Source organism: Cottoperca gobio, chromosome 21 (assembly GCF_900634415.1).
Source record: "Cottoperca gobio chromosome 21, fCotGob3.1, whole genome shotgun sequence".
NCBI lineage: Eukaryota > Metazoa > Chordata > Actinopteri > Perciformes > Bovichtidae > Cottoperca > Cottoperca gobio.
The window spans coordinates 16,338,641-16,357,041 of record NC_041375.1 but is presented as its reverse complement, the minus strand read 5'-3'; the positions used below and the strand labels follow the sequence as shown (position 1 = coordinate 16,357,041).

General features: G+C 40.0%; 1 protein-coding gene across 2 annotated transcripts; it reads left to right on the top strand.

The window, feature by feature from the left end:
- Positions 1–85: 85 nt before the first annotated feature.
- mospd2 (motile sperm domain containing 2) lies at positions 86–17,369 on the top strand. Of its 2 annotated transcripts, XM_029458786.1 has the most exons (17): positions 86–209; positions 349–530; positions 619–676; positions 1,107–1,262; positions 4,404–4,490; positions 4,724–4,878; positions 6,039–6,099; positions 6,248–6,286; positions 6,378–6,502; positions 6,928–7,101; positions 11,301–11,419; positions 14,392–14,485; positions 14,793–14,889; positions 15,314–15,434; positions 15,578–15,680; positions 15,988–16,017; positions 16,799–17,369. In XM_029458786.1, the coding sequence occupies exons 2-17, from the start codon at positions 498–500 to the stop codon at positions 16,949–16,951; spliced, it is 1,605 nt and encodes a 534-aa protein (XP_029314646.1). In that variant the 5' UTR covers positions 86–209; positions 349–497; the 3' UTR covers positions 16,952–17,369. The 2 variants fall into 2 exon arrangements, with proteins under 2 accessions (XP_029314646.1, XP_029314647.1); XM_029458787.1 differs by lacking the exons at positions 86–209; positions 15,988–16,017 and having other exon boundaries at positions 280–530.
- The last annotated feature ends 1,032 nt before the right edge of the window (positions 17,370–18,401 follow it).

The window sequence follows — 18,401 nt, the reverse complement described above, 5'->3', positions numbered from 1 at the left end:
TTATCGCTAAACTGGGAGCTCTCACTCGCATGACAGAAGACTCACCAAGGTGCACATATGGACGACGAGTTGCTAAATGTAGTTGTGAGAGAGAAATTAAGCCGTATTGAACGTTTCATAGCGACTGTTAACACTCGGAGCGGCGCGCCAACTGAAATTGAACGCTTCCCGTTTGCCCAAGTGCATTGTGGGTAACACTTTGCTAAACAGTGAGTTGACGATATTAAGCTAAACTGTTTGCTTCGCTAGGCATATTAAAACGAATCAGCTGCATGAATCATTAGTTATAAACGCTTTTCTTGAATGCCGTTGAACACTCCCTCTGCTTTGTTACTTCAAACAACTCAGCGGAGAGGTGTGGCCACGGCTGGAGCCAAAATGGCAACGACAGGACGTTCGTTTCACAGTTCGCACTGATTCTCCTAAACTACACGTTAGCTGACTAGCTAGCTCAACAAGGAACCAGCACAGAGACGGAAACCCGGGGACAGTCGAATATGGCTGAACTTGAGCAACACGAAGGGGAACAGGTATCTTAAACTACCGTTAGTAATTAGTTTGTAATCTGTTTAAACCAAAGACATGTTTGTTTAACTTGAACGAACTCTGTTTTGACAGGACATGGATAAGAAAATTGAGGAGACGAGACAGAGATTCAAGAATGAGTTCCTCCAAGGTAACAGTTCTTATTATGGATAACAGGACGTGAACTTGCTCCTTGACCAGCAACTTGCTATTGCATCAATTTGGCGGTGTTGTCAGCTTCATAAAATCAAAGAGTGTTGGTCAACTGTCCTCAAGTTAACTAGCTGTTACTTTCATGTTGATAACATCATGACCTAAATGCTCAGAGCCCTTGTTAAGCTGCAACAGACAACTAACATAGCTAACGTTAACTCTTTCTTGCCACATGCAGCTAGTAATACAGAAAATGATTAATGTTAAAACGTTACGGCCTCTATATGAACTGTATATGCGTTTACAGCACAATGTGCTCATTAATGGCTTCAACAGCAGTTTAAAGTAGGGAAGTCTTGTGTGGTCAAAAGTGAAACCTTGTGTTTGACCTCTTGGCATGTGACTCAGCTTTTGTGTTCTGTTTCCAGATTCAACTGATAGATATGACTCCAGAGATGTGGAAAGGCTTCAAAAAGATGATGCTCTGATGGAGGGCTACCTGCAATGGAGAATGTATGTCATTGATGATGCCTTGAAAATGATTGACGAAAGTCTTCAGTGGAGAAAAGAATATGGTGTGAATGGTAAGAACTTAGATGTTTGTAATATGATATGCACAATTTCACTTTAAAAGTAGTGCTGGGCATCCTATTTGATACTAGTTCCAATCCTGAGTAAAAAAAACAAATCAATAACAAAACATACTGACTGAATTTAGGGTTTTTCTCCCAAATCCTTTTTTCATTTAACAAAATTCTCAAATATTAGATGTGGTAGGACTTTAACCAATTGACTATTGAACTGAAATTGGAAGTATTTTTTTATCAGGAACTACATGATTTATTAAACAATATTATAAATATGACTAGTCAATAAATGCCAGCTTTTGGTACAGTCCGTAGTTTGGTCAGTACCAATTAAGTATTGAAGTTCAACCAGGCCTGTCTAAGAGTAGAAAGGTTGACATTGCTGTATTAAGATGTTTGTTCAATCTTACGACACGGATCAGTGGTTGTCTTTGTGCTGCTCTGCAATGGAACCAGACAGAGTTTCATTGTGTGTTAAACATCCATACGACCATGAATAGGCTAACCCCCAGAACAATCCCCACTCTTTCTGATTTCTGAGGAATTTCCCAGAGTTGTTGTTGTGTGTTAGTGTTTAATCTAGCAAATTCAATATGTCAAGGAGTTGTTTTTAGGGAATTTGATTTACTCAAGTCATTATAGCCATCAGGGGCCATATCACCAAGACCAAATGTTATGTTTGTTTATTAATCTATTGAAAGGGGTTGATGATGAGTGTTGTTTTCTGTCAACTCAAGTAGTTTCAGGTCATAGGGAAGAAGCTGGGAGCCTCATTCGACCTACATGAATGTTTCGACCTACATGACTGTTTCTCTCACACACACACACACACACACACACACACACACACATGCTTGTGATTACTTATCTTCTGGAATAGATGGCTTTGTTGAGTATTGCCTGGAGTCTTATTTGCCAGGATCCTGACTCGATTCACAATTAACAAAAAAATATATTTTTGAAATTGGCATGTTTCTGGGAAAGGCAGCTAGCCTAAGCCTACCAATTTTATTTATGTGACAGGCAGAATTTCTTTTTTGTAGCTTGAACTTGTTATTTTTAAAGTCACTGAGGATTGAGAAATACTAAACGTTTGATTTAAAATAATTTAGCATGAATAAATGTTAACATAAGTGTATTTAGTCTCTTTAGGTGGTTTTACATTATTGCAATAAATCGATATAACCTTTTCAAATATATAAACATAATCTTTTAAACACTTTCATGCCATTATTTGCCACACCTCATGTATTAGTGCACAGAGGACTTGAAATTAGCAGCTCTACATACTGAATGAAGAAATTGAAACGTGACATATCTAAAGATACTAAAATATGTTGTGCCTTTTTTTTTTTTATGGTTTAATTAAGGATTCAAATGGTCCAGAAACATATTTTACGAGCAGCCTCAGCATTTGCCTACAAAGCCATTCTGTACAGCTAATACAGTATATCTCAAAAGTGAGTACACCCTTTAGATTTTTGCAAATATTCTGTTATATCCTTTCAGGGGATAACATTATCCTACTGAAACTTTGATATAACTTAAAGTAGTCAGTGTGCTGCTTGAATAACAGTATAGATTTATTGTCCTTTGAAAATTACTCAGTACACAGCTGTTAATGTCTAAACAGCTGGCAACAAAAGTGAGTACACCCCATAGTGAACATGTCCTAATTGTGCCCAATGATGTTGTTTTCCCGCCCTGGTGTCATGTGACTCGTTAGTGTTACAAGGATTCAGGTGTAAATGATAAGCAGGGCTGTTAAATTTGGTGTTTTGGGCACAATTCTCTCTGAATGCTGGACAACATGGCACCTCATGGCAAGGAACTCTCTGAGCGGCTGAAAAAAAGGATTATTGCGCTTCACAAAGATGGCCTTGGCTATAAGAAGATTGCCAACACCATGAAAATGAGTTGCAGCACAGTGGCTAAGATCATACAGCGGTTTTCCAGGACAGGTTCCACTCGGAACAGGCCTCGCCAGGGTCGACCAAAGAAGTTGAGTCCACGTGCTCAGCGTCATATCCAGAGGTTGGTTTCCAAAAATAGACGTGCGAGTGCTTCCAGCATTGCTGCAGAGGTTGCAGAAGTGGGATGTCAGCCTGTCAGTGCCCAGACCATACGCCGCACACTGCATCAAATCGGTTTGTATGGCCGTCGCCCCAGACAGAAGCCCCTTCTGAAACCGATGCATAAGAAAGCCCGCAAACAGTTTGCTGAAGACAATGAATCCAAGAACATGAGTTACTGGAACCATGTCCTGTGGTCTGATGAGACCAAAATAAACCTGTTTGGGTCAGATGGTGTCCGGCGTGTGTGGCGGCACCCTGGTGAGGAGTACCAAGACAAATGTGTTTTGCCTACAGTCAAGCATGGTGGTGGCAGCATCATGGTCTGGGGCTGCATGAGTGCTGCCGGCACTGGGGAGCTGCATTTCATTGAGGGACACATGAATTCCAATATATACTGTGACATCCTGCAGCAGAGCATGATCCCCTCTCTTCGGAAACTGGGCCGTAGGGCAGTTTTCCAACATGATAATGACCCTAAACACACCTCCAAGATGACAACGGCCTTGCTGAAGAAGCTGAAGGTTAAGGTGATGGACTGGCCAAGTATGTCTCCAGACCTAAACCCAATTGAGCACATGTGGGGCATCCTCAAGAGGAAGGTGGAGGAGTGCAAGGTGTCCAACATCCGTGCGCTCCGTGATGTCGTCGTGGAGGAGTGGAAGAAGATTCCAGAAGCAACCTGTGCAGCTCTGGTGAATTCCATGCCCAGGAGGGTTAAAGCAGTGCTAGATAACAATGGTGGTCACACAAAATATTGACACTTTGGGCACAATTTAGACATGTTCACTATGGGGTGTACTCACTTTTGTTGCCAGCTGTTTAGACATTAACAGCTGTGTACTGAGTAATTTTCAAAGGACAATAAATCTATACTGTTATTCAAGCAGCACACTGACTACTTTAAGTTATATCAAAGTTTCAGTAGGATAATGTTATCCCCTGAAAGGATATAACAGAATATTTGCAAAAATCTAAAGGGTGTACTCACTTTTGAGATATACTGTATTTAAATGATGGCAAACACCAATTAACAATGTATTGTGTGTCTACCTTTGTGTTTCAGATATCACTGAGAGCACCATTCCCAAATGGATGTTCGAGACTGGTGCTGTCTTTCTCCACGGCTACGACAGAGAAGGCAACAAGCTCTGTATGTACATGTTGTTACAACTCTAATGTGATACACTTACAACGTAGCCTTTCTCTAACTGTCAGATCTGTGACATTAAGTTTTTTTTATATATATATATATATATATATATATATATTATATATATATATATATATATATATATATATATATATATATATATATATATATATATATATATATATATTAAAACCTTAATTAATAATTGTTAATCTTTTGTTTACTGTGTTTAGTCTGGTTCAAAGTAAAGCTCCACTTCAAGGATACAAAAACAATCGTGGACAAGAAGAAGTATGTTGCCTTCTGGCTGGAGCGGTATGCAAAGAAAGAACCTGGGATGCCGCTCACTGTTATATTTGACATGGCAGATTCTGGCCTCAGTAATATAGTAAGTCCATGATGGTGTTTCAAATTAGTTTTTGTTAATTCATGTTTTGTTTTTTCTTTGTCATTTTCTCTAATTTCGCTTAATTTCTTGTAATGATATCCAGGTCTCCAAGACAGAACTCGTATTGCATTGTCACTCCCTCTCTATTAAATAAGCTTTACTTTTATGTAAAAAAAAGACCATTTCCTGTGACTGTCATTGAAATGCAGTTGCGTATCCTCCTTTCTCCTACGGTTTGTGCTGTGGTCTTGCAGGAACCGATGCTCTTTAATGGTTTTACACTTCAGAGATTAATGTAACCTTTAAATCCCGTTGGTCAATTGGAGTGGACTGTCTAATCCGTAGACTCGCTGTGTCGCACAGCGTTAGCTCCTTGATGGAGCCCTCTGTCAGCGAGTGTATTTCATTTGCTTGGCTCTCTTCTGGAAAAATGGCTCAATTAAATACAAATAAACCAGCACAAGCACTGCAAACAGGATGAATAGCTATGCAACCCAAATATGAAATGAGTAGATTAGAAAATCAGTTTGGAAAGCAGCCTTGTTGAACCACGGTAGGAGCTAGAGCAAGGGTAGCCAGTATGATCTCATTAAGGCTCTGGAGTCGGTCTCCTGCATAGCAATGAGGCTTCGAGCCAATTATGGAGCGCAGCCAGGATATAGGCACAGTTTCTATTGACATACTGGCTGTTAGTCTGATGATTAACATAAAATAGTAAGATAACATTCATCATATTCACCGAAAGAACAGTTTTAAAAGTGTGGCATAACCTTTCACCTGGATGTGTGGATTTTAATCAGAAGCCCTTTAATATTTAAATGCATTTAAGTCTTAAGAGTCATTTACTGCGAACTCTTTTTAACCTGTTTTATTAGGAAGATGGTCTTCTTAAAATGAGTTCTGTGCAAACAAATGGTGACAAAACAGCCTCTAACAGCAAGTAGTGTGGGCGTCTATTTTGCAAAAGGTTATAAAGTAACTGTTGGTCATCAGAGGACCTTGTAATTTAATTTTCATGTCTCTGTTAAGTGGGTCATTTCAGATCTAGAGGCGGTAAAGAGTGAACAAACATTCTCCCTGTTGAAAATGAAGCATCTTTTATAGTTGAAGCACTTTGTTGGGTTTTGCTCTTTTAAATCCTTTTCCCCTTTCTGCTTCAGGACATGGAGTTTGTGAAGTACATCGTTAATTGCTTCAAAGTGTATTATCCAAAGTATTTATGTAAGTAACAAACAAAAAGTTGGAACAACAAATATTTATCCACAGTCACACATTAATGGTGATTTACTGCTTCTTTCAATTCAAACATGGGAATTAATTTTCAAACTTTATTCTAATGGCAAAGTATTGTCCTTTTCTCTCATTTCAGCCAAAATGATCATTGTGGATATGCCTTGGATTATGAATGGTGAGAATGCCTTCTCTTATTTGCACATGACAATTTATCAAAAATAATAATGTGATTCTGACATTTTGAGGATGATGTGTCTCTATTTTAGCTGCGTGGAAAATCGTGAAGTCATGGTTGGGTCCCGAGGCAATCAGCAAGCTGAAGTTTGCATCCAAATCTGAGATCCAGGGATACATAGGTCCCGAGTACCTGCCACCTCACATGGGTGGAACGGTATGTTTATAAGGTCTTTTCTATTAAACAATGTTAAATGGCATTACAATGTTCATTAGTTCATGTCTGTCAGGTGGATACACAAGATGCAGTAGTTACTAGAACTGGTCTGAATGTTCATCTTTCAATGTGATCGTATTGTAATGATGACGTGATGCAGAATTATCTTGTGTAAGCTTTAATCATATTGAACAGTGTATTTAATACTGATTAACTAGCAACTTCAAATGTTTATGGTTGTAGATGAGCTTTGATTATTTAACTTGTGTAAGCCATATCAATATATTCTTTCACATGCTAGTCATGTGACTTTCTGTACTAACCAAGGACAGTCGGTATGACTACATTCAATTTCATTCAACGTTTTTTTTAATTTTATTTTTTATAAACACTCCTGTATAATAACTTATCTGCCGACATTCCAGGACCCCTTCAAGTACAGCTACCCACCTCTTCCCGATGACGACTTCCAAACACCCATCTCTGAAAATGGACCAATCGTTAGTGAGGACGAGACCGAGAGCAAAGAGGGTGAAATGGAGAGCAGAGAGACCCTCGAGTCCAGCTTCAACTCTGAGGTTGCGGTAAAGCCCAAAAAGGTAAAAAAAAAAAAATGTCTTTCAACGTTTTTATACCTCGTTATCAGTGGCTTCAGAATGTAGACGTGCTTTAAAAAAATCCTTAATTTAAATTAAAAAAACATATTCACCATTTACTTTTGCTACAACATAAGGCAGCACTGCTCCTTTATGTGTGTAAGTCGACTTTGGCAGGACACAGTATACGTCAACAAATGTCTCAAATTGGTGCAAGAGTGTGATTTTTAAATATTGATTATGATGAAGCTAATATAGTTAGCAAGACTTGTGTGTTTGTGTCATCAGTGTAGCTGCTCTCACGTGTAATTGAGTCATGATTAATTCTGATTCTGGTATTACAGATGGGACATTACTACTAGTCAAACTACCTTTTTATGCTCAAGAGATTCCTCCTGTTTCTTCTTTCACTCTCGTTCTATAAATTGAGCCTGAGATTACAGCATGTCATCAGAGCGCTCTGTGGAGACAACAGTGAATTAAATGGCAAGTAATGCCCTGATTTGGAAGACCGTAAGCCCTTGCTCATTGTCTTTGTGAAGGTGACTCCTAATGTCTACGGTTGCAATTAAATCCTGCCAACAAAGACAGCCAGCGCTCTGCTCCTCTCATCCTCTCCGCCACTTGTCTGGTCCACAGAGGTTGTGGAGTCAGCCACTTAAGCTCTTCCCTGCTGTAGCTAGATTCCTCTTCTCACCAAAACGGCAAGTAGCCCCAGTGTAGCAGCGTTACTGAGATGCCCCACAGGCTTTATCTTAAATATGTCTGCAGCCACTGTCAACCTCACTCTCACTCTGGTGTCACCAGATTCCACCCACTTGCAGTCAAGACGGCAGCTTATGTCACATATTCTACTCACTGCCCTACAGGACAATCCAGCCCTCGCTTCATAATCTATTTAGCTTCTTTTCTGGGCAGCGTCATTCAAAGAAAGCCTCCATGGATATAGATGGAGGGCATTAACGGGGTTCTCTCAGGATATGCTCGGCATCAGGAAATGCCTATTGAAGACTTCTAGATGGTTGTACATTTACATCATGTAGGTGCATTTTGTTTTCAACCATGGTTATTTATTATTTGCTTTTGTTATTTAGTGTTGCAGCTGTTATTAACTAAAGCACAGGATAAGGAAGAGCCCATTAAATATTGGAGCAGATCCGAATCATCGGACGAATACAATGTGAAACATCGTTGGCTGAAGTCTGCACTCTCCGAGTGACCTTCTAGTTTACAGATATGTTTGCTGTCATATTCAGGGAGCAGCAGATTTGGGGTTAACCTACATTTGAATTTGAGGAGTAGGATAAAACTGCTGTAATTTATAGCGGCTCTTGTTTTTTTGGAGCTGCCTATAAGACACAACCTGTGTCAAAAGCTAGTCCCGTGGGCCGCTTAAGTCCCTACAAACAAACAAACGGTGCTGTTGTTAATAAACACCACATTGGTCATGCACAACAGATTTAGATTTGCAAAGCAGAGATATGAAAATCAGTCAATCGTCAGCCTCAACAATAATATACAGACACAAGTTTGAAGTTTGTCAATGTGCACATGAAATCATCTCATATGTTGTTGCTGCGAGCGGCAAGGACACGCTTGAAACTAGTTACACAACCGCTCTGCAGTGACACTCCACAGACAGTGAGTATGGTATAATATACGTAAGTGTTTAAAAATGCTCCACATCAATCAAACTGAGGTGAGAGAATAGTAGCTCAACAGCTTTTCTTTGAATTGTACAGAGATTTGATGGTGATTCATGTGACTGACGGTTGCATGGTAATTAAAACAATTGGTCTGGAAACTTTTTACAAACCTCGTGCCAGAAACGCCTTGCTTCAAGGCTTGGTTGACGGTTGAAAAGACCACCTGCACAGTAACTTCCTTTACAAACCCATCGTTTTGCGAAGACCTTATTATAATGTCGGATGTTTACCAGAAATAAATCTAAGTATCTCAAATGAAATGCAATCTAAAGAGAGAAGCATGGTTCAGTACTTGAAGTGGGATTAGAAGAAGGCGGGGATGTTAATGAGGGCTTAAGAGGAATTTGTAATTGCTATAACGGGTTAATTAGGAGTGTCTATTGTCTTTTATGATATTCGTTCAAATCTCCTGCACTTCTGCTTGCACAGAGTGAGGTAGTTTCATCAGGCATTATGAACTCCACTTTATTACTAACCCCTAGCACTATGTTGATATACCAGCCGGTCGACTCTTCAAGCCCGTCTGAACGCATTCCACAGCACCGCTTCTGATCCATCTTATCTAAATAAACAAAGACGCTCTCCCCCCTCCACTACCACCGCCCATCCCCACCTGAATTCTTCTGGGTTCCAGGCAGCACGGCGCTGATAACTTGATGGCTTCAGAAAGCTAATTGCCTTTCTCTTTGTTTTGAAACAAGGGCTGGAGGTGGTAGGGCAGTGTAGGATCACTCCCACACACAAGGAGCTCAGAGTCTGGAAGATTTCTACCGGCTGGAAAGGCAGGTGTACTCACGTGACTGAATTATTGTGAGCGCACCTCCCCCCCACAGTCGACTGATGTCACCTCAACCGCTGGACATGTTCATCCATTGACCTCACATTTCAATTCGACCCCCTCCCCCACCCCCCAACATTGTATTGCACTGTTTTTAAAAACCACAAAAGGTTCTGACTTTGTTATGAAAGGATGTAGGCTAAATGAAGGATAGCCTAACTTTTGCACAACACCATGTAAACACTCAACTAAGCGAGACATTCTCACATTTCACAGTACAATCAACTCGAAGAGAACAAATTGCACTGCTCCCAACCCACTAACGATATCTGTGTCTACTAACCTCAGATACAAACTACTAAGAAGATAATTATTGCTGTAAACCAATTATAACACTGCTCTAAATATCTATCCATGCTTGCCTTTGAGGCAACTATTTAACAAAAGCCCTGTGTGCCTTGTGCTCTAACATAATCCTTTACCAGGTCTGTGAGACTGGAGAGTGCTAATCATGTAGACTTATCATGTTCTGTCTTTTTTTTATTTATATGTACTGTATAACTAATACACACTCTTCATTATGAGCATTTCACTAATCTTTCAAATTAGGATATTGTAAAATTGTCAATGAATTATTTTGTCTTTGCATTTCATACCTTACACACATCGTGTAGAAAACATGAAGATCACACATTTAGTATTTTATTATGGTCGATTTTAATTATTTGTACATGATTGTTATAGTGCAAGTGTTTTTTTGTTTGTTTTTTGATTTCATTTGTTTCTCAAAATAAATTGCCAGATATTCTGTTCTTTGTTAATCTATAATGGAATTTTGTTTCCATGATTTAAAATACAAAGCTGGTCAAAGCTGTGCCAAAACACTGTAATTATAGTATCTGTATGACACAGCCTACTATTTCAATGTTTAATTTTTAATTAAAAATGTGAGCATGTTTTACTTTTTATACTCATTATTACCGAATTGTGTTACGTTTGCTCTTTAAATTGACAAATAAATGGAGACATTTCATCAGCAGCTGATCATCTCTTCATGTCTTCATTGTGGCAGTTGCATGACAGTCGTTCTTTACATTAAGATGACATGTTGTGTTTCTTATCACAGCAAGTGACACACTTCCCCTCCGAGTCACAAATGTTCCCATCACATGCGGAGTCCGCTCAACCTTTGCCCCCACCCCCGTTCTTCCCTTGATGCACTCCCTTTCCCATCTGTTTTACAAAATATGTGATGCCAGCACCTTTTTGTGAAAACATCCATTTCCCCAAGACCACTACTTTTTATCCATCGGCAAATTTCACAATTTCAATCCTGTCAGCTGTTTTATTATCTTGTGATTCATCTGTGGATGAATTGGGTCGAAGTTTAGGGATGTTTTGCTGAAGTGAGAGTGTCCTTGTATGACTCGTATCATGACGTTTGGTCTAATTAAACTATTTTTGTTCAAGGTTATTTTTTTTGTAAAAAGTCACAAGTTTTTTTTTTTGAGAATACAAGGAACAAGGGTCAGGAGTCATCATGGACCTTTCTCACCATTCATTAATCATTACAGATGGCTGTCAATAGCTTCATTAACTGATAGCTTTTCTCCGCATGAAGGGCAAGGTTCAAACATTTCAGACCAGATAAGGGTCACACGATTACATTATCGCTATTCTGAGTCTCTCTTCTAATTAGGTGCTCTTTGTTGTTTCAGGTGAATTTCCTGGAAGACAGTTTGAGGGCAGACGATAATGATAAAGGAGAGACAAGCGCCAGGACCAAAGGGGCCAGGAAGCCACTGACCACCTTTAAAGGCCCTCTGCTAGATGTTAGGTAGGCCATCCTGCTCACAGCCTTTTTCATTGTATCCTTATTCTGCACCATCACTTGCAGACATGTTCATGGTCACTTTGCAGTTACATGGGAAAAGAACGGGTTGTCCACACACTTAAATGACCAAGCTCTCAAAAACTATATTGATGCAATAAAGTAAGGTCGCAATCAGCAGATTAATTTCATAGTGGTTTAGCTCTTGCATATCTACTATCACTTGGAAGCAGACTATGACCCTCCTTTTCAAGCGTTCTTGGTCCGGTTGTGTAGTCTACACCAGAGTTTGATTGACAGCTTTAACAGCTTTTTTTTGTCCTGTACCTACAACTGGGGCTTGTATATGTTTGGGACACTTAATGGCCTGAAACTAGAAAGGTCAACTGGACACCAAAGTATTGTTAGTTAGTGCAGAACTGATAATAGATTCATCTACTAGACTCCGTTTCCCAAATGTCTGCCAATTTGGCTGACTGCACACTGTTTCCCCTCTGAATAAATGTACACATAACTTCTATAAAGGTAAGATTTGTTGCAGGACTGTTGTATTGCCATTAGTTTTACCAAGGCGTACCTAATAAACTGTCAACTGAGCATATGTGTGTTGAGCCATATGCAAAAAGACCGATTTTAATTGCCTTGTAAATATTGACAAAAATGTTCTCTTCACGTAATGGCTCAAAGCCTTAAGTCATTATTGATGTGTTTGTACCTTTTTATAGCCCAATGGCTCTGGTCACATGTAGCAAGGAATTAAGGATGCTACCAATCAATTGTTCAGTGAGAGACACTGGCCAATGATCAGTTAACCTTTAAGAGAAGGGCACTCGTAACCTCTTGCACATGTCGTCAAACACATCATTATGTTTCAATTGAGGGCTCATTGAATTGCAAAGGAGGTGTCGACTTCAAAAGTGGTGTGTTGCAAAGAAGTAAAGCAATCGCACCACAAGGAAGTTGGTTCCTGGGTAAATACTTAGCACTGCATTCCCACACTGCATGATATTACTCCTCATTTTCACTAATAATGTCCGTTGACTTGTGTTTTTACAGAGTAATGGCTTTGATGTGAGGATTTTGACAGCTCTGGGCTGTGAATTATAGCGATAAACAGATTTAAATGAGCCTTAAATGCAATTATGTTTCTGAGCTGTGTTAGCCTTAATTCGAGGCTGGGGGCTTTAGAAGGGAGTAGGGGGGGCTTTGATCTTATGTTTGTCAAAGGTTTCCAGAGCCTGAAGACTCACTTTGAGCGCAAGCACCAGACTCTTCAGTTGTATTACTGAGGAAAGTCACACGCAGAGACTTGCAAAGGAAAAGTATACCTTTTTGTTCTTAGTGGTTTTAGTCCATGAAACATAGCCAAGCTGCATCAATGAGAAGCTTTGTATGACGCAGATATTATAATCCATTTGCTAGTTTCTTCTTGGAAAAGTCCCCAATGCAAAACATGTTGATTGAGGCTGAATTCAACAAATAACATACTATTTATTGCCAAGTTAGACTGTTGTAAACTCGTCTATTGAGTGCCAGCAGCAACCAACAACAGCCGCAAAGAGCGAGGCAAAGTGCCCCATCCACACATTCTTGGTCACAGATTTGTTTTGGCTCTACATACTGCGATGCATGATCAGAGCTCTATCCTGCTTAAAGTCCAACTACATTCCTAGACTTTAGTTTGTTGGAATAAAAATAGTTCTCCGGCTACATAGATGGACAACTTGTTTCCATACAGCCAATCAAATTGCTTTCTTTTTAACCATCTTTGCTTAAAGCAGTAACGTCAGCATTCTACCATGGGCAGAGGTTCACACTGACTAAAAGCCAGACAACATCCTGCTTTACAGCACAAAATAAGCCACATATTCTGCTAAAGTGCCATTATTATCTAAATTACAAACATGAACACACACCTTGTTCTGCACTTGAGCATGTTTTACAAGCCACTAAACAAACAATAATTGGGGGAAAGAGCACTGCAAAAGTCGATTTGCAGTCTAGATAGATAATTTGCTCGCTGGTCTGTTGCGGCACATTAAACATATTCTGTTATCTTACCTGCAAATGTCACTTATATTATACCATATAGATGCTGGTGTGCTCCTTACTCTTAAATACCAGCGCTCACAACACACTGCCCGTAAGCTACACAGCAAGTTTGTTTACTTTGTTTCTTGTTCCCCTGCTGGTGCTCAGCCTGCCAGCAGCTGTCAATCAAACAGACACCAACATGCCTCTCCAGTCACTGAGGAAAATGGAAAATAAGTATTTCAAATATTTCCCCTAATACCTTTTTCCACCTTGCTTTTTATTTAACAACAACAACAATGTGTTTAACAGTAAAAAATAAATAAAAATGTTTTTAATATATTACAAAAACGTCCGTTGGACTTTAAATCATACATTTTAAATGTATTCAATTGCCTGTGAAGGCACCTTTATATTAACATGCATCTTAGGCCATCGGTTCACAAGTGGACATCTCTAAATACATGTGTTAACGACCACGATGACACATTGTGATCCGATCAATAAAACCACTTGCCGAGGTGGTCTGGGACGCATTTGAACACACATCTTTTGTAGTTTACACGCTAATGCGTCATGATGTGTCCCCGACAAGGATGTAACAGGAAAATACATCATCAAAGCCGCGGCTCTCGTTTTGTTCCTCCTTTTTCCTCATCTCCAGTTGGTTCTCAACTCTCTTCAAATAACAGCAAGGCACATGAATTGTAGCAGCCCAATCTGTAGATGTAGATGCCGAAGAGAGAAACAACAAAGCATTTTAGGAAGCACTGGGAATTCCTGTCAGCCTATTTGTGCACTTCAGTACAGATACAACTGCTCGAGATGCACTTTATAGTGCAAAATTACTGTATTTTTAAGACCCGAGCCGCCGTTTCCTACACAAGACAGCTTTCTAATGTAGCTTCTGACTCTTCATTGTGTTTTTTTTTTTTCTCTCCCTCCAGCCCCGCAGAGGAGCTCAGCTTTGGTTCTGGGGAGATGGAGAAAAAAAGCCTCATTATCCTGAGCAATGTGACCAAAAATAATGTGGCCTTCAAGGTAATGTTGTGTGCGCTCACATGCATGTGTATGTGCTGCGTTGTGTGATTGTATAAATCTGTTAGTTGATGAACTGAAAATGATTAGTAGTTGAAGTCATTTGTTAAGCAAAATGCCAATTCACTGGTTCTCAAATGTGAAGATGTTCTGCTTTTTTTGCTATTATATATCATTGTACATTTCATTTAGTTTTGGTTTTCGACTGTTAGTTGGACAAAACCAACATTTTTAAGATGTATACATGAGCTGTGGGAAACTGTGATGGAAAATTGTTCTCCTTTTTTGAGTGCATCCGGTGTCTCCACAGGTGCGGACCACAGCACCCGAGAAGTACAGAGTGAAGCCCAGCAGCAGCTGCTGTGAAGCCGGAGCTTCAGTAGATATAGTGGTGTCCTTACATGGAGGTACTGCATTTAGCTCCGCGCTGTTTTCAAAACCGATGTTTCCGAAAGCTGAACTTCAGAATAATCAAATAGTCCGGTCTTTTACCTTCCCAAAGTGCCGGCAGCCACTTTTCTTTGCCTGACATACATATTTCAAAAGTAATAAAAGAATCATCTCCCCAAAACAAACAGACAACAGACGGGGCTGTGCGAGTGCTTTTTTTCTCTCTAGCTTTTATGCTGTTTTTTTCAATACAGTCATATCTAGCACTGAATTTCCTTTTTCCATTTCTGTTGAAGGGTCTATGTGTGTTTTTAAATAGATTTTTAAACAACAATTTATTTTACATTTACTAAAAAAAAAAAAAACCTTCCCATTGCTTGTATTAAATTGTATTGTCACGATTGTATTTAGTTTAATGTTGCCCTGAATGTTTCCTTGCAGGTTCTCAGGCCTCCCCACAGGACAGATTTTTGGTCATGGCTGCCGAGATGGACAATGCTGGATCACAAGAACTTGCACAGTTCTGGAAAGAAGTACCAAAAACCAAGATCATGGAACACAGGTGCACATCTGTGCTCCCTTTTTATAAATATGTGAAAGAATTTGTACAGTGGCCTGTTGCCCACATTAGAGTTGTGACAGTGGACTTGTTGGCTGCATATCATCCTCATGGCCGCCGCTCATTAGATTGTGATTTTCCCACAGGTTGCGTTGTCATGTTCTGGAGGGCATTAAAACTACATTGAACTCTCTCAGAGACAGCCCTGTGGAGACAGCGGTCAGCGGGCAGCAGGAATTTCACACAGCGGTGAGTTGTGGTGGAAGAGACGCCGTCTTCCTCTACAGTGCTTATGTCTAAGTTACAATATCTGTTTGCTCATTAACTTATTTTGTCCGCATTGACCACCATTGCATATTTTTGTACACTGCCGTCACTGTTTGAAAACACATTGTAGTTCAATATTACTTTTATGAATTGAACACATTAACTCTCTCTAACTCTCCATCTCTTAATTAAGAGATCAAAGTCTCTGAAAGTTGAAATGCATCAATACAGATGTAATTAACATTTCTTTGTATTTGTATTGCATACTCCAAAAACATCCCACACCCAGGCACTGGATGGTAACTTAAATTTCAAATCAGTAAGTATCACATGTAGGCTGAGTGTAGGTTTATTAGGTTGTATCACTGTAAGTGTTTAGTACAACGCTAGTTTCCTGGTTTATTACATCCTTAAGGGTATAGTTGAAAATTTGGTGAAATATTCTTATTTGCTATTTTGCAGAGAGTTGGATGTGAAAATCGACTCTCACTCTAATGTCTGTGTTAACTAGGAGCTGTAACAGAGAGGCAGCAAGCCTAGCATAAAGACTGGAAACAGTGTCCAATGTTAAAACAAAATCCACTTCTCAGCCACTCTAAAGGTCACTAATTACCACGGTCTGTCTTGTGTTTTTAATCTGTACTTTCGGGAAAGTTGCGTGTAGCCGCTCTGCTGATTGCCTCACAACCTCACGGTGACGACAAGACTATGAAATTGCTGCACTCGAGTTCATCAGGACTTCGCTTCCCCTAAAGCTACAAATTGTATTTTTTGCAGTTTACAGTTGATGTATAATGTAAACAACCCAAATCCAACGCGTTGATACATTTTTAGAGATGCAGGTGTATCTTTGAAGTTTGGAACAAGCCAGGCTAGGTTTCCCCCCCCCCCACCCCCTTTGCCTCCAGTCTTCATGTTGCTCTATACTCCACACAGACGTGACAGTGGTATCACAACCTTCTCATTTAACTCAAGAAAGCGAATAAGCATGTTTCACACATGTTTTTTAAATGTACTGTACATGTCGAGCCTGTTTTTGTTTCTGTGACTTTCATTACAAACGTGTTTTCTTTAGATTGAACCAATTTTTGTCTCACCAGCTCATGCGAGTGATAACCTGCAACGCACGGCTGGAGCAGAAGCTGAACACGTGTCTGTGGGTGCAGAAGGTTCTTATTGGGTTGGTGCTGGTCCTCATGGTGCTGAACATGCTGTGTCTCTACCTGCTGGCTACTTCCCAGCTGCCATCCTGACCTGCCACAGCTTCCTCCGCCTGAATCTGTCCACCGCAGACACACAGACGGTTCCAGCAAGGCCACAGTTGATCGCCTGAGGGACACTAGTCCTGAGCTCTCCCCTCCCCACGGGCTGCTGTCATGGAGGGGAGGAGGGCTGACTTTAGGGACAAGCGAGTTGTTGTGAAGCTACTATACGAAGAGATTGTACTTGTCTCTTCTCGGTTACTTGAGAGTTAATACAAGAGGGACCTTTAACAATGTGACATCAAATCGTTAATGTATTTTTTAAGATGCATTCTGGATAAATAAATGTGTATTTATTGCAAAAAAAACACAATATAGTGGAATAATTAGTTATTTTGTAATCATAATGTACACATTTTTATATTGTATAAATCTAAAGAATATAAAATAAACACTTTTTGTCAATTTATCTGTTGTCGAACACAATGTTTTTTCTCCTTGTCTGTCAGTCAGGTCAGAGCATCTGAAGAAAGAGCATCTACACACCCGCCTTTACCCAGACATGTATATGTTTTGGCCGCTCAGTAGTCCTGTTTTGCATAAGTATTCATCCTCTCTAATGAACCCTTATTAGTACAGGGGTGTTTAATTGAAAACATTGGCGTTTATGACCTTTCTAAAACTCTCCCACACTCAGACCAAGGAGCCACAGGAGGTCTCTGTCTCCACTATCTCCTCTATTTGTTTTAATTAACCCGACACTGGCAAACTAAAAATACCAAAGCAATTACTGCCGAGCACAAGGACGTGGCATAACCCACTTGTAGCTTAGTGGGAAGCACTGATATCTATAACAAGATCCAGCTCTGAGCAATCAGGATGCGAGCCGTCGCACTAGGAATGATCACAATTGGGTTATTAGATGTGTGCGCATAAGGGTTCTCAAGCGTAAACATTTGCAGCTTGTTCGCAGTAGGTGGTGGCCGCTCGCATGCGAGGGATGATTAGAATGTCTTGTGCAATAACTGGTCAACTAATCCTACGTTGATTATAAACACCGGGCTGTTTCAGGGCGCTACAAAGTGTTTATCCCCTGAAGATTGCATTGCGTCGCTTGTTCTGTAACTCACTCTATTTTAGTGGCAACCCTTCATATGGTTCTTCTTATAAAACTTCTCCATTAATAGTTGTTTGTCGAAAGGAATTGGTTTTAACCCAGCATGTGCTCTGGATGTAAAACTTCCATCATGTGTTTCGCTTAAACTTTCAGTAAGACATGCATTTGTGCGCTATTTGGGTAGTAAGTGCATAGGCTATGCACTAAGAGAAAGCACGGGGGTTAATGGAGTGTTTGCCTCTAGAGAATAAAAGTGAAAGCTTTGGTATCACACATAGGTGGGCTGATTTTAAGTGCATCTGAGTGCCACACAGTAACTGACTGAACCCAGGAAGTCAATCAGATACACTGCACTGCACACAAACACAACACCGCTATCAGTGA